Source organism: Oenanthe melanoleuca, chromosome 15 (assembly GCF_029582105.1).
Source record: "Oenanthe melanoleuca isolate GR-GAL-2019-014 chromosome 15, OMel1.0, whole genome shotgun sequence".
NCBI lineage: Eukaryota > Metazoa > Chordata > Aves > Passeriformes > Muscicapidae > Oenanthe > Oenanthe melanoleuca.
Window position 1 is genome coordinate 13,400,877 of NC_079349.1, and position 25,608 is coordinate 13,426,484.

The following is a 25,608-nucleotide window of genomic DNA, read 5'->3' on the forward strand; positions in this document are numbered from 1 at the left end:
GGGAGGAACAAACCCCGAAAGTCAGGTGATGCTCAATACAATTGCTCAGCACCCACTGACCCATGCCCAGCCTGTCCCCCAGCAGCGATTGGCCCCTCTTGACCAACTCCCCTGGTTTGTAGGCTGAGCAGAACATTCTGTGGTATGGAATATTCCTCTGGCTGGTTTGGGTCAGCTGTCCTGGCCATGCTCCCCCCCAGCTTCTTGTATAGCTGACTAGCATAGGATACTGAAAAGTCCTTGACTTAGGGTATGCATGGCTTTGCACTAGACATCAGTGTGTTTTCAACATTATTCTCACACTAAATCCAAAGCACAACTCTGTGCTTCACACCTATTGGGAAGAAAATTGACTCTATCCCTTCTGATACTGGGACAGCATGAAGTCCTGTTCAAAGGAGGGAATGCCAAGATTGTGTCTCTCTGTAAGTTTTCTGATGGGGTAGATACCGTTCCCATTGGTCTTGTCTCTGCAGGAGAGTGGAGATGTGGAAATCTCTGTTCCCATGACTTTAGTGATAACTTTGTAGGCTGATGTGTTTTCCTCTGACTGGAGCTGTGTTGATGGGTTCAGTATGATGACCCTGAAGATGAATATGAAAGTTTGTTTTGGATTATTAACAGTGTGGACAGCTGTATATTTTATCTGTGGGAAGTACGTATGTATGGGAAGTACTTGGAAGTGCTTCTGTTCTTGGAAGGCTGAAAATATGAACAAATACCTTCTCTTTAGTCACCTGTTGGCTTTATGTGAGAATTTTGTACAAACTGAAACATGTTGATAAAACTAATTTCTGAGGTCTTGGTCTCTTCATTGAACAGCCTAGAGAAGCAACAAATCCCATCAACTGTTTCTCCACATCTTTGCTGTTAACATTATGGTGGATGTGGCTCATCTATGTTTGAAATAATTGTTAGATTTTGAAGTTAGGTTGCCAGCTTGGGCATGAAGTGGAGATATGACACTTATGTCAACAGACAATGTATTATAATGATTTTTATTAGCTGCATTAAGTTTTTCTCACCATCTATATTGTTTCAGTGTTGAGGCATGTAAGTAATGGCTTTTAAATGGGAGCTGCTTGTAAGAGGTGGCAGTTAAGAGGCTGGAAACTAAACATGTCTCTTGAGATTGTGCTGAAGCGGTAGTTGCAGTTGCACCTGCTGACGTTAGTCAGGATCTGGAAGCTTTTTTCTGTCACAAATAACTTCTGCAATTAGACTGTATGCATGGGGGAGACTCACCTTGTTCATGATGTTGTTCACAAATAACTTCTGCAATTAGACTGAATGCATGGGGGAGACTCACCTTGTTCATGATGTTGTTCACAAATAACTTCTGCAATTAGACTGAATGCATGGGGGAGACTCACCTTGTTCATGATGTTGTTCACGTCTTGTTGCCCAGAGCAACTGTGGCTCCCACATCCCCAGAATTGTTCAAGGCCAGGTTGGATAGGGCTTGGAGCAAGGTGTCACTACTCATGGCAGGAGGATTGGAATGAAGTAAGCTTTAATGTGCCTTTTGACTCAAACTGTTCTGTGGTTCTATGATAATCCTCATCTGGCCATATTTACCTATAGACAGTATTTAGTTGCCATGAAAAGACCTGTCAGTGTGCTGAATAAGGACTTCCATGATCTCTTAACTGGGTCATAGGCTGGTTCATTGGATCATCATGTTCTCTGTCATGTCTGTATAGCTGCAATATGTTCTAGAAACAGTGAGCTGCAGTTTTGGGCAGACTGGCTGCTGCATGGAACTAGTCTGCTGTCAGCTAGACTGTAGTGTTGTACCCATTTGCTGGATTTGTTTAAAGTGTAGTTGAGATTCTCATTTATTTAAAAGTCTCTCATTTTTTAAGTGTTGGTGTAACCCTGCTGACTTCTGTGTTTCATTGCAGAACTACCCATGAGTTCTTGTTTGGTGCCCTTGCTGAACTTGTAGATAACGCCAGGTATGTACCTGAGACTGCCTAATTCCCAAGGTAACTTTCGTTAAGGTTTAATTCACCTATATGTTAATTGATCTTAAGCAATTTTCACTTCTAGTAGACTTTACAAGAAAATAGAAGATATTGCTGCAATTTAGTATGACTATTGCACTTGCTCCTCTTACACTGCCACATCAAACTACTAAAAAAAATTATTCCTTGAAAGACAGGTTTGAATGAATCCTGGAACAACTCATATTGGAAAGGAAATTGATAGCAGACACAAGATAGATTTGAAGAAAAAACTAGTCTGCCTTTTTGTGTAAAGAAATTGCTAAAATAACTATTACAGGAGCTTTGACTCTTCTGATAGCTAAATAATCATAGTATCAAACATGACAATGAAAATCAAATCAGAAGCGGGATGCTGAAAAATAGAGCAGTAACAGCTAAAGGAATTTTGACACTTGAGGAGATACAGTCTTTGGAAATTGCAGATGTTGGGTCACCTGTCTCGTGTGTGGGGACTCCCTGCTATAGCCGCCTCCCAAGCCTTGCATGCTTTTCTCTTGAGCTGCAGGAAGTACATGGAAATATTTTGAGATTGTTTTCTCTCAAATGTGATTTGTCACTTTGTACATTGTTTTCTCTCAAATGTGATTTGTCACTTTGTACATTTTATGATGTAAGGAGCTGAACCTGGGGCATTTTTGAGCTGGAAAGCTTCTGTTTAGGGAATCAGCTCTGTGTGCACGTGTCTATGCGCCTGCGTGCCTGGGAACTGGTGATGTGTTCAGGGTTGCTAAAAGGTAATAAAAAGTAGGGTCTTTGGCGGTGGTTTTTCCTTGTGTTGGTTGCCCTCTGGCTATAGGGAGGTAGCTGGGCTGGGCTGAAGGTACAAAATTGAAACAAAGTGGCTGTGGGGTTTGTCAAGAGGTGTTTTGTTATGGCACTACAGATCCAGCCTCTAATCAGCTAACCGAGGTTGGTTTGAAAAGAGGGCTGGAGTGCTGTACACGCTGTATCTTCAAACACAGAGGAGGATCACTTCAGTGATCTTGTAATGACAGTTTCCTGTAACGAACCTGAATGTATTGGGATGAAAATTTATGTGGAGTTGCTAAACCTTTTGTACGCAGCTTGACAGAAAAACTGTAGGTATTGTTTGTTTTGTACAGGAGGGAGCTCAGAAGTGTGTACTCATTTGATTCCCAGTCCCAGAATTACTTTTGTTAGAATGCCAGTGGTACTTCCTGTCACCAGAACTGTTCATTCATGTGCCAGCAATGTCTTACGCTGGAGTATAGGTTCAAATAGCAAAAAAGTAGGACAATGTTTTCTCTCTGTGATGACTCTGAGGCCTCTGTGGACTTTGATCTGTGCAGCCAGTTATTTTGGGAATGATTGTATATGCCTGGATTTTTAGCTTCATTTTTGTCTAACACTTGAATAACAATTGTGGTTTTATTTTATAGAGATGCAGATGCCACAAGAATAGACATTTATACTGGTAAGTCATTTCCTAGCATGTCAGCAATTAAGTCAATAGTTAACTTGGATTTAGGCTGCCAAGTGTATGTTGTCCTTGATAGAATAAGAGTGAAGGTACTTATGCCCAGTCCTCGGGTCAGTACTGGGCTTCTCCAGAAAAGGAAGACATTGAGGGGCTGGAGCATGTCCAGAAAAGGGCAAGGGAGCTGAAGAAGGGGCTGAAGCACAAGTCTGATGAGAAGTGGCTAAGGAAGCTAGGGGGGGTCAGCCTGGAGAAAAGGAGGCTTGGGGGGGCCTACGTGCTGTGAAAACTCCCTGACAGAAGGATGCAACCAGGTGGGGGTTGAGCTTTTCTCCTGGGTAGCAAGTGACAGGAACAAGAGAAAACAGCCTCAAGTTGTGTCAGGAGAAGTTTAGATTGAGTGTTAGGGAAAATTTCTTCACTGGAAGTTCTAGTCGGACACTAGAACAGGCTGCCCAGGGCAGTGGGGGTGTCACTATCTACCTATATTTAAAAAATGTGTACATCTGGTGTTGAGGGGCATGGTTTAATGAACTCAGTTGTGTTACGTTTGTGGTTGCACTTGATGATCTTAAGGGTTGTTTCCAACCTGAATAATTCTATTGTTCTACCTGTGCCATAGTACCTGTTGTCTTTACAAATACCTCGGAGAAGCAATTAAGTCAGCCTTCACGTGGGTCAGGTGAACTGAGTCGCTGTTTGTAATGGATGCTGAACAATTCCACTGACACAATACAGTTCTGTAGTGCAGAAGTTCTTAGTCATTCTGTAACAAAAGTCTAGTGCACTTTCTTACAGCTTAGGCATATTGCAGGTGTAAAATTTGTTGTGTTACTTTTGTTGTTAACAATGATCAATCCTGTTTTACGCAACTTTTACTTATGGGAGCAATGAATACCTCGTCTGTTACAGAGCGACGAGAGGACCTGCAAGGTGGATTCATGCTGTGTTTTTTGGATGATGGAACAGGAATGGATTCAAGTAAGTGACAGAAAGTTACACTTGCCTTTGCAAGCTGGGGTTTCATGTTATGGTTTAAGCTGAATTAACAGCTTAGTTCCATTGAAAATGGAACATGTTTCATGCCTGTATACATGTTCCTGCCTCTCCACTCGCTCTTTCACACCCTATTACATATTAAATCATTTACCTCTTCCATTGCAGAAAACTAATCTGGTCAAAAGAAAATTGTTTTGCTGCATTATAGAGTCGGGTCAGCCTGGCCTGAAGTTTCCCAGTACAGTGAAGTTGGTCTTGGGGTTGAAAGGAAAAGAGTGGAGCAAGAAGGGGAATAAGTGTTTGATGGCATAAGCCTTTTCCCCATCTGGCTGCCAGGTGATCAGTGTATCTCAGCTCTAACCAGAAGGTGTTCCATGACTGAAAGTAAAGGCTCTGCTTTGAAAACAGTTTACCATTGTTTCATCATGGACATTGTGTCTGAGATCAATACTGGACAATATAAAATCTTAGTAATATGAGAAGAATATAACAAATGTATTTCTGCCTTGTAAGTATTGATGTAAATTGGTGTTGTATCTAGCAGGAGAATGCAAAAAGCTTTTCTGCTTTATATTTAGCACCAATGAGCAGCACTGTCAACCCACCTTTGAGTCTTGAGGACTGATAAATCGTCCTGTGAGGAGCTCTGTACAGGGCAGAAAAATTGTGTGAAACTGGGAGGTGAATTTGGAGAAGACAAAGGAAATGGGTGAATAAACAACTAATATTTTTGCACTCAATATTCCTCAGTATTTTTAAGTTCCTCTTGTGATATTTTCATAGTTTAATCCTAGCTGGCAACTCATCCCTACATAGCTGCTTATTCCTCCTCCACTGAGATGGTGGAGAATCAGAAGGGTAGAAAGTGAGAGAACCTATGGGTTGAGATAAAACCAGTTCAAAAGGGAAAACAGAAGCCATGCACACAAGCACAGCAAACCCAGGAATTCATTCCAGACTTCCTATGGGCAGGCAAATTTTCAGGCATCCCCAGGACATCATGCCTCCATCACGTGAAATGGTGACTCGGGAAGACGAATGCTGTAAGGCCACGTGTGTCCCTCTTCCTCCTACTTTCCCAGCTTTATCTGGGGAGCACTACACCAAGTTGCATGAGGCTTGGAGCAACCTTCCCTAGGGGAAGGCATCCCTGCCCATGGCAGGGAATGGAATGAGATGGCCCCTTCTAATCCAGACCATTTGGAGATTATATGATATTGTCTGGAATCTCTTGGGTCAGTTGGGATCAGCCATTCCACACTTGTCCCCTCCCAACTGCTTGTGCAACCTGCTTGCTGGTAGTACAGTTTGAGGAGCAGAAAAGGTCTTGATGCTGTGTAAGCTGTGCTCAGCACTAATGAAAATACCCCTATATTAGCAACTCTCTTCTCTAAAACACAGTCTATGCAAGTTAGCATGGAGAGGTTGAACTCTATCCCAGCCCAATGCAGTACAGATAAGAAGCATTTAATTCAATTTAATTTGTGTTTTGATACACAGATTTGTGACTTCTGTAAGGGAATTTGATTTGAACTCTAAGTACCTTCTGTATATTCTTTGGAATACGATTAAGGATACTAAAGAGGTCTCCCAAGAGTGTTTTTCTGCCACCAGTGTAACTGAAGGAAACAATAAAGCCCATCCATAAAAAAAAAAAGCTCCGAGATAGAGGTGTGGTCTTCTCGTAATCCTTAGGATCTGGGAGAGGAAGTATAACCTTCTCTGCCTGTGTTGAAAACTGTGTGTTTCTCTGGAAGGTGCCAGATGTGTGTTCTAATGCTGCAGAATTTAATGGAAGTTTTTATAGTGTTATTGCTTCTGTATTGATGTTTTTGTGACAAGATGGGATTTAAGTATTGGCTGTTGTCCTGGTTTACGATCATTTAAGGGGGATGCTCTGAAATAAGTTTTGTCCCCTTAGTTTTAACCAAATGTAGCTGCTTAACAAGCAAAGTGAGGTCTGACTTCAGGAACACCAGTTCCTTCATCCCAGGCATCCAGTGTTTCTTATTAAGAATCTTTTTATATGTGCCCTTGATTTTTTGGGCTTTGAAGATCAACCTGCTGTCTTGACCATCTTGAGTGAATTTCTTCAACTGTTTTTTCTCTTCTTTGTTTTGCATAGATCTCTCTCCCCCATTTTTCTTGCTAGGGAGTTTGGCTGTTTTTTTAATCTAGTAGCTCTTAGACACAAGAAAACAAAAATAGTGTGACTAAAATAGCCTTAAGTGAAACACCCTCCAGAGCCTATAAAGAGCTGGAAAAAAAGATTGTGTCTTGATTTTTTTGGGAGGATATATGTATTAAATCTCTCCTAAAGACAGCCTGGAGAGAGGTACTACCTCACTGTCCCCTCTGCTCAGCATCACCTTCATCCCTCTGCCCTAAAAGAAGAATCATAATAGGGTGATTTCAGACATCCAGCATTGAGTGATAAACCATCTGGTCACCTTTCCTGAGAGGGGAAATGCTTTGGATAATTACTCTTTACCCTTTTTAGGCTTCCTAAAAGTTTATTAAAAATAGTTACTGAAAAATGTTTGTGGAGCAAAAAGGTCCCAATCCTTCTTCTCTTTTTAGAATATCCCGTATCTGCTTTCCTTACCAGGCTTTAAAAGTAATGCAGTTATAGTAGTTAGAGTAATAATATCATCATCATCATCACCGACATCCTTACCCAGATCTCAAATATAAGACATTCCAGTGTTTTCTTTCTTTGGCTAGAAGATACTATAGTAGGATGAAGGGAAGGCAGAGGTGCCCTTATCCAGTCCAAAGCTGCTTCTGGATTAGGTGTGGAGCTCCGTTAAGAACAACTGCAGTTGAGGCAGCAAGGTGTTTGCATAGTTGTTCTCCTATATTTGTGTCTTTAAATCTGAATATGATTTCAACTGAAAATGGGATTCTGACACCAGCTCAGTGATGTCACGTCCAACTAATGGTGTTAGTACAGAATATTTTACTGTAAACCTGGTCAACGCTGATAAGCCTGTGTGAGCCTCCTGCATGCTGAAATCTAGCTTGTCTGTGGGCTCAGCCTCCCCATAGTTGCCTGGTGGGTTGAGTGATGACTTGTGCTCCCTTACAGCTTGTGTATGCATTTGTTTTTAGCCCTCATGGTAAGGCACTTTGTGTTCCTTGTCTCTGGAATTAAACTTTATTTTTCCCAGTAAACTCTCTGGTAAAATGATTACTGTCTCTTGGGGGAAGGGAAAGGAATCATTCTGTCCTAGGATGATGTTAAAAGGCTTTATCCCTTGAACAATAGAAAGGCTGAAACTAAAAATCGCAGACCCTCTGTTGTAAAGCCATTGCATCCTTTCATTGTGTCTTGTGCTAATTAAATCCTCTGCTAATTGCTGTAGGACCTGCTTGTGTTGACTTTCTCCCCAGCTGTCCTGCTGCCAGGGCTCCAGCAATGTGCTGCCAAAGTTAGCTTGTGTCCTACTAGTGCTTTAATTAACCAGAGTGTTCAGTTCAGCACTGTGAAGAAATAGCAGTGTTTATTCTGAATTCCTGACCTTTTTAATAGTCCCTACTTATGCTCTACTGCCAGTACTCTCAAGTGTGTGGTGTCATGTGGGACATGGGGTGCAGCAGACCCCCTGCATCCTAGAGTCTTAATTTATGAAATTGATAGCTGTGATGGACACAATAGACCGTTTTTGTGGATGTTTCTTTTTTTTTTTTTGCAAAAAGGAACGTCTTCATGCAGTTCAGATGGGACAGTGAACTAGACTGAAATTTAAGACTCTTTTTGTCAGCATCATGGCGCCTGTTCACAGCTTCTGGTAACATCAGTGCCCTCAAGCAGGGTGTATCTTACAGGGCTCTGGTACAGCTTCAGGATGGAACTTCAGCTTGGGCTTCTTCACTGGCCTGTTTCCAGTGGTGAAGGAGTTACCTTCCTTGTGTATCTAAAAGGGGGGGTGTGTGTCTGTACACTGAAATAAGCCTTTTTTGTTCCCTGTCTCTTGTTGCAGATGAAGCGGCCAGTGTTATCCAGTTTGGTAAATCAGCCAAGCGATCACCTGAGTCCACTCAAATCGGGCAGTATGGGAACGGCTTGAAATCGTAGGTACAACAAGAGCCAGCCTCCTGAGGTTGGGAAGGTCCTAGTCCAGGTGATCGATGTACTTTTTGCTCAGAGGTTACAGCCTTTTTTTCAGGAAAAAAAAAAAAAAAAAAAGCAGGTGAACTCTAAGATACCCTGGTTTGGTAGACAGAAACTCTCTCAACATCTGCTGTAGTTTTCCAGTGGCCAGGAAGGCTCCGTACAGCTAATGACAGTGGTTTGGCACTATGTTTGTCTAAGGCAGAGAATACAGGTCAGAACTTGGTGGAAAGAATGGAAGAGCTGGAAACAAAATGATCAGTTACACTCAGGTAGTAAAATGTGAGCAAAATAGTGCTGCAGCCTCCCAACAGGAAAGTTGTCTGGTGCAAGGCAGATGGACTTAAGCCTTTTCTTTTTGTTCTTAAACCAGACAAATGCAGGGAGAAGGGGAATGATGGAAGCAATGAGAGGAGGAGTGGAATTAAGTGCAGGGGAGCCCATGGGGGAAGGGAATCTTACTGGTTGGAGTGGATTTGCTAGGAAGAAGGAAGAAGTTTTCTGTGTCTTTGGAAAAGTTACAGGGGTTTGTGACTTACTCTGGCTGTTCTGCTTTGTGCTTACCTATGTGACTTAATTATATGCATCTTCCTGGGAAATCTGTGGGACTCTATAACCTGGGGGAAAAAATCCAGGATTAGGGGATCTTGAGACACTGTCGGTTCAGCTGTAGTGCAGGACAGATCCCAGATCCTGACTGGATGCTTCCAGGATAGATCTCTGTCCTTTCTTAACCTTGAGCAAGAGGTGTACTGTATTACATCTGAGAAAATGCTGCCTGAAGCCCCAGCATGTGAAAGGTAGGTTATGGTATTGACTTAAGCCAGTGTGAAGAGAAGTGCGCTGACATAACACTAATACTTCCTTCAATGCAATATTGTTATCTGTTAAGGTGTTTTGGATGAATTTGGTAACAGGATTACTTGGTAGAGAAGATAGAGAAGATAGAGAAGATGCAAAGACACCATTTGTGATAGGAGAGTGGGGAGGAGGAAGGGACTGTCCCTTGTTGTGACAGCAAGCTGCTAAGCTGTCTTAGCTGGAATGTCATTAAGGCTTTAGTTAGGTTAGGAGATGAATTTTCTGTCTTCAGACTGCTGCACTTGATTCTAGGTACAATGAAATGAGAAATGTGCTTGCTTTCTCACTGACATTTCTGCTCAGAGGTTTGAAGGTTATTGTCGCATCCCACCTCAGTTGTCTTTTAATTTTTTTTTTAATTTTTGTTTAAACTTTCTACATGTGTCTACAGATATGTGTCTGCAATGCTGTGCACCTTTTAATTGTAGCTGGTGTTAAATTTTCTGAAACATTGCGAAAATGCCCAGATTGATATGCCTTCTGAAAGGAATTAAATGTTTAGAGAGAAATGGTAGTTGCTGTTTCAGCCTTCCTGCTTAACGTGGTTTTGGCATCTCATAACTGAACATAATGGGAAGAAAGCTCAGTAATGTGGCCTGTGTTCTGAACAGTGTGGTACATCAGGTGTAATACGCAGTCTGGTCTCTGTCTACAGGGGCTCCATGCGAATTGGGAAGGATTTTATCTTGTTCACCAAGAAAGATAACACCATGACTTGCCTCCTCTTGTCACGGACGTTCCATGAGGAAGAAGGCATCGACGAGGTTTGCATGTGCTTCTTGTAGTAAACTAATATAGTAGTAATGCAGCCTCACTTGAACTTGCCCAGCTCTCACAGAAGAGTCTGTGTCAGGGCTAGTTATGACTCTGGTAGGATCAGTGTGTGGTTTTCTTTTGGCATTATGCTTGTAGGCCTTTTGCAAAGTCAACAGAATTTTTTTTCCTTTTAGTTTTAATTCTAATTGAGAAGTCTCCCTAGAGTACAGCAAGTTTGAAGGGCTTGTTTCAGTCACTTAAATGTATGCTTATGCTAAGTTCAGGACATGCCCATACATCTTGCACTTTCCTTTTCCCACAAATTTTGAGTTTGAGATGTGTTTATTTTTAGCGCTCTGATTTGATTTTGTGTAGAGAATTAAAGGTGTTTAAAGTTGCTACCCACAGGTCATTAACTGCAGGTGTGTCTCTTCCTAGAGAGATTTTTGATTTTTAATAAAAAGTCAGTGTAGTTCTACCTATGAAAAACTTGTATATTTTAATAGATTACTCAGGCATTGTTGTTCCAGGCAAATTTAATAATTAAAAGTTTTAAATTTGCACTGGGGTGGTATCTCAGAAAGAGTCTTCCATTATGAGGGAGGGATTGAAGGGACAGATCTGTGCAGAGAACCTGGGGTGGGGGCAGTGCATGCTAGTAGCCAGCCCATGACTGAAACAGGTTGGGAACAGTAAAGTAATTCTAATTCCCCCAGCAGCTCTGGCCACTTTTTGGCTTGACCACAGTTCTGGAATGGGATTTGTGTCCTTGATGTGCAAATGCAGTTTATAATTCTATCTATATCTTTGCTCTAAATGGCAGAAAAATCAAAGACTGAGATCACGAAAAGTATGAGTGAGGGATATCTACGTTCAAGGGAGAAATTAAGCCAGAGTGGTCTTTTTAGTATTACGGAAGTTGCTACATGGGAAGGGGAAAAAAGCCATTGAGTGTGTGAGTAGCCAGTATTTTGTCCCTGTGACTTGGGAATGATTCACTCTGAGACCAGTGTTGTAAGAAGGCAACACAGAGGCTGGCAAAGAGGGTCTGTGAGCATTTGACAGACATGCAAGCTACTGAAAAGCTGGAAAGGACTCTCATGGTGACTTAGGGGTCTGTCAGGAGGGGTGAGTCACTGGACCGTGACCTGCAGGAGGGGCTGACTGGAGTGGGAGAGCCTGAGTCACTCTCAATACAATGGGATTTGCAGGTCATTGTTCCCCTACCCACCTGGAACGCACGGAGCCGTGAACCTGTGACGGACAACATGGAGAAATTTGCTATTGAGACGGAGCTCATTTACAAGTATTCCCCTTTCAAATCAGAACGGGAAGTGATGGACCAGTTCAATAAGATACGTGGTGAGAAAGGTACATGGGGATGGTGCAGGTCACAGGTGAGGTATTTGGGGTCTGGCTGGGATTCACCTGGTCAACTTGTTACTTGCTCAGGCACCCTGGTGATCATCTTTAACCTCAAACTAATGGATAATGGAGAGCCAGAGCTGGATGTGATTTCTGACCCTCAAGATATTCAGATGGCAGAAACACCCCCAGAAGGAACGTAAGTGTGACTGGTGTTAACAGGCTGATCAAATTTGGTGTAGGATGTGGCTATATACTGTGTGCATGGAGTTTTTTTAAACTTCTCTTTTTGTAGTGAGTTAGAGAATTTAGAATATCCATAGTTTGTTCCTTAGCAGTTTGGGGTTTGTGTGTATCAGCCCATGGGCATTGTGCCTGTGTTTAGGGCGAGTGCCTGTGCTGGCTGATCTCAGCTTAGGCAAGGCAGCAGACTCAGTGTCCATTAGATACCATAAAAAAAGGAGCCCTAAGTTATATGTTTCATTTTCTTCACCTATCAAAGATGTTTTTGTCAGAATGAGAGCTGGTTGTGAGTCAGTGCTGCTCCCAAACTGCTTTTCAGTTTTGTGATTTTCTGGCAAAACATGAGGTTCTACACAGGACAGCCTCTGGGTGGATAGTACAGGAGGCAGGTGAGGTGTATCACATCTGTCAGGGAGCAGGGAGCACTCCTCCCTGCAGAGGGGCAAGAAGGATGTGCTCAGAGGGCAGCTGGAGGAGCACAGGGCCCTGTTTAGAGAGAGCAGAGTGTTTGCTGCGTTGGTCACCTGTAGCCTGAAAATGAAAAACTGAGCTGCAATGAGCCAAAAGTTTGATTAAATCCCAGAGCTTCATGGGTACACATAGAAAGCTTTACTTTTTTGATGAGATTACATGCTTCTTCCCTGAAGTGCTTAATTTTTTCATAGGGAGTTTCAGACCCTGTAAAGCATCTTGGTCTATGTATTAGAGTTATGATACTGAACAAATTCCTTGGGGCCCTCCAAGGGACCTCAGTATCTTTAATGCCTGTTTGTAAGGCAGGCATAATTGCCACTGATCACTGCCTCTTCCCTCTGATGTTGTGGTACCATGGTGTCAGTGAGTAGTGCAGATTCTGTGGTAGCGTACTGCTGGTTCAATGAAGAGTAGAAAAGCTCTGGTAGGTGGGCACACTTTTAGTGCTAAATATCCAGTTTACAGCTTTGGCCATTATTATCCAGGTCGCAGTAACATGTATCAGTGTCTTGCAGCAGTAGTTATGATGTATAGCTCAACAAAGAATCTGGAGAAGACACAGGTAGAAAAAAAATTTAAAGAAAAGCTTTGCTGTGTAGTTTCATGGTAATTCAAATAGAAAGACCTTTTCTTTCACCTGTCTGTTTTGCTGAGGGTATCTCTTGGGCATGTTCTGAAGTAGGTGGCTCTCTTGCAGCAAGCCGGAGCGCCGCTCCTTCCGTGCCTATGCTGCTGTGCTTTATATCGATCCCAGGATGAGGATCTTCATCAACGGACACAAAGTACAAACCAAACGACTCTCATGCTGCCTCTACAAGCCAAGGTAAGTGTTGGATCCAAAATCTGTGGATGTCTGGGACCATTTTGAGTTATAGAAAAGGTGTAGTGTTTTGCTCTCCAGGTGTATTTTGCATAATTCCATTCCTAACCCTAGCCCTGAAGCCACAGAATCAGACCATAGGAGAATGGCATGTGCTGTTGATATCATGGGAAGAGAGATACATAGTGGAAAATCTAATGCCTTTGAAAACCAGCATTTGTGGTTGTGTTACCACATTCCCAGCTTCCCTAGGAATGGCCTGTGTCTCCTGAAGGATTGCTTCCATATCTTCTCTTCTCCAGTACCTGTTGGAGCTTGTTTAGCAATATGGGCTGTGCAGGTAGAAATAGCCAGGTCACATGCAAGGCATGTGCCTTCACAAGGACGCTCCAAGGCAGTTGGAATGAGTGTCTTGAAGCTGGTGATGGCTCACAGTGCCATCAGCTAGGACACCCACAGTTGCTTGCAGTGCTCCCTACACCAAAGGAGCGCTGTCCCTACAGTCCCTCCAAGTGCTGCCCTGCCCTCTGAGCTGGGCATGGGGGGATAATCCAGCTTCACTCTGCTTCTCTGTCTTTATTTTCACCTCAGAAGTCAGGCAGATGTGGGTTAAGTAATGTAGTTATGCCTACATGTTAAAAGCATCCTGGCTTTCAGAGTGTGCTGTCGCCTGGCCCCAGATAGCTTTCATCAACCTTACATAGGTTAGAGATGGTGCCACCAAAATCTTGACTGTAGCTCTTGACATGATAAAATCACCAACTGTGATTTCTGGAAGCCTTAGTACCTGCCTGCTTTTGCCCCAGGGAGGAAATCCTTATAAATTGCAGAAAAAAAAGCTTAGCAAAATGTATTTCTGGGAACTGTGCTTATGGTATTAATTTTCTAGATTTGGGTGCAAAGGATTCCTGTTGGTGAGACTACGTCTGGTATCAGTACTAACATCCATGTGTGCTCATCCACAGAAACAAACAAAACTTTTCATCAGTACAAACTTGTTTCTCACAAATCCTGACAGTTTATCAGCCATTTGTGGGGAATTTTGTCTCTCATTGGTATCCAAGTGTGATTCCAATCAGTTGATCAGTCAAGTGTTACATGCCACCCGTGTGTTTTTGCCTCTCTGTAAAGACAGCATTTCTAATGGCTTTTGCTTTAGCTAAATACTGGAAAATTTTATCCCGTCCATTTGGGATGGGATTTTTCCTCTCAGTATGTCCAAAACTTTGTGTCTTAAGATGATCTGAGTTCCTGCAGGCTCTGCTTGTCCTAGGTGTCATCTTTCCTCATGACATGCTTGGAGGTGATACCCATTCATGAGCTTCTGTCTTGCAAACACCCATCTCTCTCTCTGCAGCAGTCAGTGAATTTGGATCTGTATTTGGCATGTTAGAATACAGGGAAGGTGAAACAAGCTGCTCCATGTCCAGCACAATTTACAAGGTTGTGAATCAGAAGTGTCCTGAAACTTGAAGTTCTGGTCAAATTGTTGCTCTGCTTTGAGCTAGCCCTGTGTGAGATGGACCTGACAGACTGCACCTGTGGACAGCTGTTCACAGGAAAGGTTATTTAGCTGTGGTGAGAGGGCTTTCCATATATATTCACTCCTCCTTTCTACTTCTGAAGAAATTGTTTCTTGAGATTTGCTACAAGAATATGGATATATTTCACCTCCACTGATTAATGCAGAAGAAGAGAAGGTATTGTGGTTGCAGCTACTGCTAAGACATCTCTGACTTTAAAAGATTTTGCCTAGCTTCATCCAAGTATGTCCAGTTCATGATATGTAAACCTTCTCCATTTATTGAATATTTTGGGAGGAGTAGAGTAGCATGTAGGTTCCTTGTTCTCTCATGCAGTGATGAAATTTTGGTTTGACCTTACTGCTGAGTTTGCTGATTTATGAATTTTGATCATCACAGGATGTACAAATACACTTCAAACCGTTTCAAGACCCGTGCAGAGCAAGAGGTGAAGAAAGCAGAGCACATGGCGAGGATAGGTGAGTCATCAGGGTATGCATGTGCCCTCATTCAGCTGTTGCTAAGGGAAAGACCAAACCCTTGATTGGTGTGACCTGAGATCACTTTCTTCTGGGATCTGTGGGATTGCTCAGGATCTGAATTATTGCAGCAACTACTGATGACACAGATTTAGGTTCATGCAGTGGAAGGAAAGCACATTGTTCCCAGAGATCATTTAATCTGAGTAGCAGATGCACAGGATAACCCTTGGAGTCCCAGCAGTTTGCCTCCATTCCAGCAGAAGCCTGGCTGAGCCCTGTCACCCTGCAGTTCTTCTCTCACCTTTAATGTACTATGAGCTTTTGGTTGTGTTTTTGTTCTGCGCATTTCCTGTTAAGACAGTTAAAAAAGTAGATTTTTATTCTGTCACTTTAGTGTAAAGGGATTGATCTGGGTGTACAAGGGAGCCCTGGTTTGTTTGGTTTTAACCCTTCCAGGCATACCTTTTGCCAATCTAATTTTCCTTTCCTGTTAAGTCCTGTAATCCTCAGGGAAAACTCAGTTTGTCATTATGGGATATTCAGCATATAGAAATCACGCAAGCATATAAATACAACATTAAACTGTATTATAACTGCATTAAATCTCCAGAAATTTAATGTGCAAAGCAGTGTCCCTCCCTAACCCTTTATGGAAAAATGCTGTAGTGAAGGAAGGAACTTCAAAGTTGTAAGTGATTTATATGTGACCTGTATCTTCTGGTAGGTTTCATAAATCAACTACATAAATCATTCGGAGGCATGTGTCCTCTGACCCTGTGTCAGAGCTGCTTTAGGCACGTCTGTGTGTGGCTGCAGGTCAGATGCACAAGGGATGGTGCCACATTCAGCCTGTACAGCGTCTCAGAGGGTGGTGTGACTGTGACCCTGACCCAAAGAAAAGCAGCAGAGGGAAATGTTGTGAATTGCCACGTTCCCTGTTCCTCCTTCAGGAACTACAGACTGGCAAGATAGACTTGATAAAATGAAGTTTCAGCAGATTTTATTGTGTGCCTCAATCCTCATAGGTGAATTTATTTTTAGATCGAGTCCTATATCCAGGGCAGATCTTGAGCACACACTCTCATTGCTTTTCAAGAAGATGCAAAGAGCAGGATTTAGAGGGGCTTCTTCCCTGAAGCAGTCTGTGAGGATTTCATGACACTTAAAAGATTGGGTTTAGTGTCTGGCGCTGAAAAATAGTGCCCATTGTTGTCCCAGAGACAACAATGTTGTTGCTGAGAACAGGTCCCATTGGAACTAAAATGTCACACATTGCTGTCACCAAACCAGCCTGGTGCCTTTGGATATGCAGGGATCACTGAACCTGCTATGTGCCCAAGAAGGCAAATGGCATCCTGGCCTGTTCTAGAAGTAGTGTGGCCAGTAGGACCAGGGAAGTGATTCTTCCTTCCCACCTGATTCTCAGCACTGTTGAGGTCACACCTCAAATAGTATCAATTCTGGGCCCCTCATTTCAAGAAAGGCATTGAGGTGTTAAGAGTGAGTCCAGAGAAGGGCGATGGTGCTGGTGAAGGGTCTGGAGTGCATGTCCTATGAGGAGAGCTGGGGTCGTTTAGCTTAGAGAGAAGGAAGCTCAGGTAAAACTACCTGAAATGAGGTTGTAGCCAGCTGAGGGTAGGTCTCTGCTCCCAGGCAAGTAGTCACAGGATGAGAAGACGTAGCCTGAAGGTGCGCCAGGAGAGGTTTAAGTTGGACCTTAGGATTAATTTCTTCACAGGATGGGTCATTAGATATTGGAATGGACTGCCCAGGAAGGTGGTGGAGTCACATACCTGGAGGTGTTTAAGGAAGGACTGTGGTACTTAGTGCTCTAGTCCAGTTGGCATGGTGGTTTTTTGTCACAGGCTGGACTCCATGTGTCCTGGTTTGAAGGACAGGTGTCTGCCAATAAAGGCAGAAGTTTCTCTTAGAAATGGAGAATGTAAACCCCCTCCCTCTAAATTGTTATAATTTTGAAATTAAGGGGCTCTCAGGCAAAGATATGGGAATTAGAAATAACAGTTCTTTACTGGGAAAGTTAAAATAGAAATACAGTATTACAAAGAACAATCCCAAAAACACTGACAGAGTCAGAATGCAACCTGACACCCTGTCAGTCAGTCAGGGTGTTGGTAGCAGTCCCATTAAATGGTGGCTACCGTCCTCCTGCAATGGCAGATGTGGTTCTGTTGAAGCAGTGGTCCTATAGAAGGTGCAGTTTTCCTCTGAAGGTCCAGGGATGATGTGGAAAGGTCCAGCTTTCCTCTGGAATCCAGTGGAAAGAAGGTGTCATGCTATCCAAAATCTCAGTTTTAATCTAGGTCGGAAAGGTTTGGCTCCTCCCCCTGGCTGGAGCATCTCCCAGTGGGATGATGTAATTTTATCAGTCATACAGTGGGACTTACTGTCTCATTAGCAGATGATATCTTCCTGGAGGTAGTATGGGTTGTGGAAAAGATGATTGGCCCACTTAGTCTTAAAGATGGCCCATTAGCAGATAGTATGTGCCACGGAGATAAGGGTCATTGCCCCACCTGGCTTCAACAGATGGTGATAGAATACACATTTCTGGCCACATCAACTCAACACACCATGATATCAGAGGTCTTTTCCAACCTAATTGGTACTGTGATTCTATGAGCTGGGCCAGTGCTTCTGGTGTGCAGGGATCACCAAACCAACCCAGTACTTCAGGGAGTACAGTGATCACTAAACAGACTTGGTGCCTCTCGGGGAAAGAGGGTGCTGAGCAATGGGCTTAGAGCACTGTGTTGAAAACTCCCAGCTGATCTCAGACTGTTGCTACAAGAGTGGGAGCCTCCAGGACTAAAACATGCTCGGGGCATTATCCTCGGGGGCATGCATCTCATTGCTTAGCTTGTAAGAAAATAGATTTAATCTGTAGCACCAAGCTTTCTTGTTCTGCTGGTAGAAATGATTAATTTCTCATGGTCTTCAGGACTCCAGAGGGATCCTCACTGAGGAATGATTTACAGTTTTCTCTTTTAAATTCAGAAGTACGTTGTGAGAAATGGTGGGTCTTAGCTGGGTGAACAAGAGTTTCAGAATGCCAGAGATACCTGCCTGCAAGGAATGTTTTGTAATCAGTCAGACTGAGAGATTGCTGAGTCTCTGGAGGTACTTATGAGCTTGTGGAATCAAAACAGGATAACCAAAAAATAGCTGGAGGGGGAAAGATGTATGAGCAGCAGTGACGATTGATGACATGGCTATCGCTTATCTAAAAAGAGCCATGGCTCAGGAGTGAAGGCATACATATATTTGAGATGAGGAAAAGCCACTTTTCATTCCCCAGGAACTAACTTTCTGCCTCATGCAATGAGCTGTAGTATCCAGCTCTCCAAATGAGTGGGTGGATCTAGGAAAAAACTACCATTCCTGGGCAAGGTGGCTGTGAAAGACCATCAACTGTTTTCTGTGTTCTTCTGAACTGTGACTGAATACTGCACTGAGGCATTGCCATTGCCTCGCTTCTTGAAATCCCCTTCCAAAGCTGGGAAAGCAAACAAATGGAAGAGGTGAGGAGTCACGCAGGTGTCAAGTACTGGAAGATAACAGCTCTGTACTGCTCTAGGTAGTATTTCAGATTATTTTGGTGTGTTCAGTGACCTGCTTGGCAGTGCCATGGGTACACCATGCCTGTTGTCCCCTGGGAGGATGTGTATGGGTTCCAGCTGCTGCGTGCTTACTGTCCTGCATAGGACACGCATCTTTATGCCTTAGGGCCTCAGCCTTGTAACTCTATCAGTCCATGTCAGCTGTCTCAGTTGTCACTGCATTAGTGGAGCAGGTTTGACCTATGCCCTTCTGGGTTACCACTGTGTTCTTTCCACTAGCCACAAATATGTTTAGCCACCAGCAACTTCCCTACAAGCTCTGATTGAAGTGGACCAAGTGCTTTAAGCAGCCTCCAGCCTCCTGTTGGCTTGATTTAGCCATGCTGACTCTTGATGATGGCTAGTCACACAGCACAGTCCTCGGTAAGCAGCTGTGAACCCCAGAGCATGCTGCTGTGGGAGTGAGGTGAATAAAACTCCAGTGGGACACTACGTAGAAAGGAAAAGGGATTTCTGTTGTACTGGTCTAAGTGAACTGACTGGCTATAGACTCTAGTTTCCCTCTGGCTGGCAACCAAGTGCTGCTTTGTGGAGAGATATTGGTAATCCCTAGGTGCCAATTGCTAGCCTGTCATCTTCTTGCTTACCTTGTCCTATGTAAATCTTATGCAAGCTTACTCCTTCACTGGTGTGTTTTCTTGTTTTCAGTGTCTCACAGCTGCAGTTTATCTCCCTGTAAGGAGAACAGGGAGGGAGATGTGTGTGCTGTGTGTGCTTCTGGGTGTGCTGTAACCAGGCTGCTGCACCTCCAGGTGTGGGGGTGCAGGCGTTGTTTGCCTTGGTGGTGATGCTATGCCATCCCTCAGCATGCACCTGTTGTATTGCCAAATTACAGAATCACAGAATGACTTTTATTGAAAGGAATCTTAAAGCTCATTTTGTCTAAAGTCTCCCTGAAGCCTTTTCCAGGCTGAACATGCCCAGCTCTCCCAGCCTGTCTCCAGAGCAGTGGTGCTCCAGAACTTGGAGCACCTCCATGGCCTCCTCTGGACTCTCTCCAGCGGCTCCACATCCTTCCTGTGCTGGGCCCCAGGGCTGGAGGCAGCTCTGCAGGTGGGGTCTCACCTGGGTGGGGCAGAGGAACAGAATCTGCCACCCCCTTTCCCCCTGCCCCCCACAGTTTGGGATCGGTCCAGGGCTGGGGGAGTTTCTGGGAGTCAGTGCAAACAGCTGGGGCACTGCCAGCTCTCACCCACCAGCACCTGCAAGTCCCTCTACTCAGGACTGCTCTCAGTCCATTCTCCTTGTGGCAAATGACGTTTATTGAATAAAGTTTAAGTAATACAAGGGTGGTGTGTGCCTATCATCAGCATTACTGTTTGTCTAAGAGCGAGGCAAAAGGGGAGTTCCTTTTGCGTGGTAAGTTTCTTGCATGCGAGGATCATGTGCAGGGTAGGTTCTCGGAATGCTGGGTCTTATTTAATGTGTAGCACAGATTTGTCTTTTTTCCAGGCAAAATTTAGCAATTATCAGAGATAAAAGCGTTTCTGAGAGTAGTCCTTTCCGTTAATCTCTGCAAGAAAATTACCTCTTTGGGACTCCTTTTCAAGCCTCAACTTAGTCCTGGTTTTGTGAGAATCTTTCTCTGAATCACATTACTAGGCAGAGCAGGCAGGGCCACAGGCATCCTTATACTTTCCAGTTCCTTGTTGACTTCCTCATGGATCCTTCCTTCAAATGTTCTTTTGCACAGTTTATCCTTGCTATTGTGCCAGTGGTGACTGTGATCTCTGAGCATGTTTAAGATGTCGTGTCTGTGGGACCCTCTCATGTAAGGTTTGGTTTTTGTATATTTCTGTGCACCCTTGTACACATCAGTGAAGCAAAGGCTCTCTGGAATTGCTCTCCTTGGGTGAATGTCTAAAGATACCTGTTTGTACCAATTGGCTGACATCATCCTTATCCCTGTATGTTTCAGCGGAAGAGAAGGCTCGTGAGGCAGAGAGCAAAGCCCGTGCCCTCGAGCTACGCCTCGGTGGGGATCTCACGCGGGAGTCCAGGGTGAGCCTCGTGCTTTTGGCAGCATGTTGTGTTTTGGGCACCAGAGGATGGTTTGGAGCACTGATGGTGGAGTGATGTTGATTGGGCAGCACCCCGTGGCAGCTGCCATGTGCTGGTTAAGCAGGTGATGGCTCCAGTCAACGGTGAACTGCATTTATGCATCTCCATGGCCTCATCACCACTGGATGTGCTTCATCATCTTCACATGGTGTCCAGCCCAAGTGAGAATGTGCTGGCATTCCCCTGCCTACACCCCAGATATATCCTGCGTGGGAAGGTGACCTCCAGACTCCAGGTCCTGTTTGCTGACAGCCTCTGTGGAAGCGGCCCGGTGAACAGAACTAGAGCTACGCGCTCTTTGGCTGTTCCCTGCTGCCTGGGCAGCTGTCTCTGAGGCGTTTGGGCAGGGGCTTTTGGAGAGGGCCTCTTCGCTTCCTTCCAGTGGGACTGTGGCTTTGAGAGGGACAAGGCTGAGCCCTGGTGGCAGGAGTTGGGAGGAAGGCTGGCAGGGACACCAGGAAGGTCAGCAAGTAACACCAGTTAAAATCACTTAACTACCCATTAGTATGTCATGGAAACAGCAGTATCCAGGTGACCTGGATGTTTCCTTGTGCTCCATTGCCACTGGTTTCAATTTCTTTAATCCTGTTTTTGTGTGTAGACATTTTCTCCAAGCAACTGTAGCTGCTTAAACAAACTAGCATAAATGTGCCCTACATTGGAGTCACACTGGTTGTCACCATTTACATTTACATTTAAAACATTTCTCAGCTCTTTGTGAAAGAGCAGTAAATCATAAATTGAGTGAATTTGATGAATTTCCCAGCTTGACTATGCATTGCCTGTTTCCAGGTGACACTGCGTCAGGTCCAGAACTCGGCCATAACCATGCGGCGGGAGGCTGACGTCAAGAAAAGAATTAAAGATGCAAAGCAGCGGTGAGTGCAGGAGCTTCCACACTCTGGTACCCAGGCTGTTTGCTCCAGGTGCTCATATATCTCTCCTGCTTTGCATGTGTGTTCGGTTCAGCTCAAAGCTTAAATATCCATAGGAATCTTATATGCCTTGGCTGTTAAACCAAGCAGCTGGGGCACTATGCTGATTACCTCTGCTATTCCCCTCTTACCTGCTGAAACACCCATGGGTCTCTAGATTGGGTTGTTTGCTGTAGATGTTTACCTGGTTTTCACATAGTTTTTTTTCACTCTTTCGTTTTTTCACCTTCAGATAAGATTTAGGCTGATGTAGTGTTCACAAGTTACAGTGAAACAGTTTTAGGCATTTTAGGGATGTTTTCTAAAAACAGGCTGAGTTTTGGCGTAGTCACTGCTGTGAAATCCCAAGGAATTCTTCTAGTTTAGCTCTGGTGGCAATTAACTTCGATTTTTGAGGTACTCACGGGAATATTTCACACTTCATATATGCTTGTTTTGCATTTTTCAAATTGTAATGGTCTTGAAATCAAAGCCAGTGAAAGACTCTAAATCAGAAGTACAATTTAATAGGAAAAAGCAGAAAAAAAAAATACATGCAAATGAAAAACTACTGACAGAGTCAGAATAGAACCTGACACCCTGCTGGTTAGGGTGGTGTTAGCAGTCTGGATGAAGTGTTCTTCTCAAAGCAGTGATCCTGTAGAAATCCTGGCAGTGATCAGGGTAGCTCTTGTCCTCTGGAAACCAGTGGGTAAGGGCTGCTTTGGTGTTCCAAATCTCAGTTTTTATCTAGGAAGGAATGGCTTGGCTCCTCCCCCTGGCTGGAGCATCTCCCAGTGGGATGATGGAATTTTATCAGTCATACACTGGGACTCAGTGTCCCATTAACAGAAGATATCTTCCTGGAGGAAAGATGGGTTGTGGAAAAGATAAAGATGACTGCTCCACCTGGTTTTAACAGACAGCTCATTAGCAGAGAATATCTCCCACAGAGATAAGGATCACTGCCCCACCTGGTTTCAGTAGATGGTGATAGAATACATACTTTTCGTCACATCCTGTATTGCAACCTAAGACAACCTTGTTCTTTAATTCTTGGGTTTGGTGATATTAGTGTGCAAGGAAAAATTTTGTGAATAGTCTTCTGCTCTTCCTGCCCATAGGCAAAATACTTCTTCCTGTTACTAAGTTGACCAGCAAAAAAAAATGCTCTGGGCAGGTGTGTGGCTTTCCCTCTATCTGTGTATTCATCACTTGTAATCAGAAGCAGTTCAGGGGATCATGCTTTTCCACATCATTATACTTCATTCAGAAAACAAAAAATTCTGAAAGATATGTATAATAGGATAGCTTGGAGCTAACAAACCATACTAACCAATCCCTGTTGTCTTTTGGAAAATTCTTAACTTACAGAGGATGTCCTAGGACAGTTTTCTGCTGTTTCCCTGATGCTGGGTGCATCAATGAAAGTTCTTTCTGGTTTCCAAAGGCTGTGTAAGATCAGGTTGGATCTGAATCCAGACAATAGGACAGGTACTAAATTTGTAGTAATGAAATCCTGGCGTTCGACCCACCAATTTGCTCTTATGGTTTCCATGATAATTTTACTTTCTGTCTTCTCTGATAAAAATGAGTAGATGTGCTTCTTGTTTTGTAGGTGAGTACATGCTATTATTTGAAGTGTAAGGCTCTTCTTTTCTAGAAGTTAGAAAAAGAAAATGAATCCCTGAGATGGGTATTTTGCCACACTTGCTCATGCTCTTGAATCATGGTTGTCTACGTTGAGGGATGAGACCACAGGGTTACATTCCAGCCCAGCAGGTAGCAGTGTTGAAAATCCCTCTTGGCAAAGGTTTAGATTTAAAATTACTGAAAGCTGCTATTTCAGGTGTTTTCCTAGGAATGTGCTACAGCCACCTGTTTTAAATGAGTGAGTGTTTCATCTGTGTGAGGGAGGATGGCCTTAAACAAAAAATGAATATGCATTTAATTTGGTTTTGGGATTTACTTTGCAAGGTTTCACCGTTAGGACAGACTCAGATCTCATATCTGCAGGTGATGTAGGGTTCATGTGTGCATGGATCAGGTCTTCCTAATGTTTGATGCTAGTAGACAGTCAACAGAATATTTTAAAGAGTTCCATTATCTTCAGCTAACCATTTAAGCAGAAGTCAAATTCCTTGCTAAGATAAAATACATAACTGCAAAAGACTTGATGGGGGCAGGTGGGTGATATAAAGGAGGTCAAAATTGAGAGGAGTGGGCAGGACCACTACTGCCTTGCAGTAGTTAATGGTTTGGACTTTGCATTTGAGGATACCTTCATCCTGAAACTGAGGATCCTTCTTACGAAAAATCATCAGCATGGATATCAGGGAAGCTGTGGAACCTGATAAATTTAGTATGTTGAAGAGCAGGACTTCTGTTTGTGAGACACAGGGATTTTTGTTTGATGTATAGCACAAAGAGATCAAAATCTCAAGGCTTTTGACCTTAATGGAGATAGAATTCGTGGTAACCAAAGATTCAGTTTGAGAAATCCTATAGACTCACAAATGTACTCAAGGCCAACTTTTGTTGGAGTAATCTGCTGCATAGATAAGGGAGAAATCATGCAAATTGATATCCTGACATTCCCAAAAATAAAGCTCTGCCTGGGCTATGTGTTGCATCCTCCAGGTTTCCAACTTAAGGAGCAGCTTTATGAAATTTGGAATTAGGGGAACATCTAGAATTGGAATATCAAGACTATAGTTTTGTATTGAAATCTGAATTTCCATGCTTTATCTAGAAAGGGATATATAGCTGGAAAATACAAATCAAAATAGCATAGGAAAGGACCAATCTGGATGCAACAGCACTCTCATGAATCTAGTTCACTGAATAAAAACATCTGAAGTAAAAACCAGAATCCATTCTGAAGGAGAAAACATATTCAAATGAATAATTAAATTATCTGTCCAGCCTAAATTAGTATCTGTATTGCAAAGCTTTTGTATTTTGTTCATATTCAGTTGTAACATTCTATCAACAAAGATTTTGTATTTTTCCCAAGTAGCTGTTTACAAGATTAATTTAATGCTCAAGGGTGCTGGATTTCCGTACCCTCTCTAACACCAGCAAATAATACGTTTTATTTTCAGCATCTCTTGAGGCTCTGTTTCATTCCCTACAGGGCACTGAAGGAGCCCAAGGAGTTGAATTTTATCTTTGGGGTGAACATTGAACAACGCGAGCTGGATGGCATGTTCATTTATAACTGCAGTCGGCTGATCAAGATGTATGAGAAGGTGGGCCCACAGCTGGAGGGTGGCATGTGAGTCCTGCAGATTTTTCTGCAATCTTTTTGCTTAAACCTGGCACATTTCTACATCTGACTTAGGCTGTGCAATAACTGTGTTCTACATTAATCATTCTTCATGAGGCTGAGGCTTGCTCATTTTGTCAGCCTTCAGTTTGCATTCTGACAAATAAATACTATTTAATACTGCCAAATATTTCCCTGTTTTCTTGATAGAGAGTTTTCTACGCAAATTTTAGTCATCCCTGCAGCAGTATGAGGTGCTTGGCATTTGGTGCTGATGAGTGTTGGTAATAATAGTGCCCCATTGTAGAGACAGGCAAAATAGGTCTTGACAGCAAATACAAATATTTGAGCCCGTCTTACATTTTGCATGACGGTTCAGGTTGCCAGCCTGTCAGTTTAATGTTTGTGACTCTGTCCCTCTTCCAGGGCATGTGGAGGAGTGGTAGGTGTGGTGGATGTGCCCTATTTGGTTCTGGAGCCAACCCATAATAAACAAGACTTTGCTGATGCCAAAGAGTATCGACACTTGCTGAAGGCCATGGGAGAGCATTTGGCTCAATATTGGAAGGATGTTGCAATAGGTAATGAAACTTCATGATTACCAGGGTCTGGAAGGAGAAATTTGGGTGGCTGGAGGGCAGCC

General features: G+C 43.4%; 1 protein-coding gene across 5 annotated transcripts in view; it reads left to right on the top strand.

Annotated features, from left to right (window-relative positions):
- Nucleotides 1-25,608, top strand: part of MORC2 (MORC family CW-type zinc finger 2) — a 43,338-nt gene that overhangs the window by 4,554 nt on the left and 13,176 nt on the right. For 3 of the 5 annotated variants that reach the window (XM_056504207.1, XM_056504209.1, XM_056504210.1), the window contains exons 2-14: nucleotides 1,905-1,958; nucleotides 3,410-3,444; nucleotides 4,360-4,428; nucleotides 8,430-8,520; nucleotides 10,077-10,185; nucleotides 11,389-11,548; nucleotides 11,630-11,741; nucleotides 12,957-13,082; nucleotides 15,002-15,081; nucleotides 20,641-20,723; nucleotides 21,576-21,661; nucleotides 24,834-24,974; nucleotides 25,392-25,546. In XM_056504207.1, coding sequence (XP_056360182.1) covers nucleotides 1,905-1,958; nucleotides 3,410-3,444; nucleotides 4,360-4,428; nucleotides 8,430-8,520; nucleotides 10,077-10,185; nucleotides 11,389-11,548; nucleotides 11,630-11,741; nucleotides 12,957-13,082; nucleotides 15,002-15,081; nucleotides 20,641-20,723; nucleotides 21,576-21,661; nucleotides 24,834-24,974; nucleotides 25,392-25,546 — 1,301 coding nt within the window. Of the gene's footprint in view, nucleotides 1-1,904; nucleotides 1,959-3,409; nucleotides 3,445-4,359; nucleotides 4,429-8,429; nucleotides 8,525-10,076; nucleotides 10,186-11,388; nucleotides 11,549-11,629; nucleotides 11,742-12,956; nucleotides 13,083-15,001; nucleotides 15,082-20,640; nucleotides 20,724-21,575; nucleotides 21,662-24,833; nucleotides 24,975-25,391; nucleotides 25,547-25,608 lie in introns of those variants that run through there. The other 2 variants (XM_056504208.1, XM_056504211.1) reach the window with 2 other exon arrangements.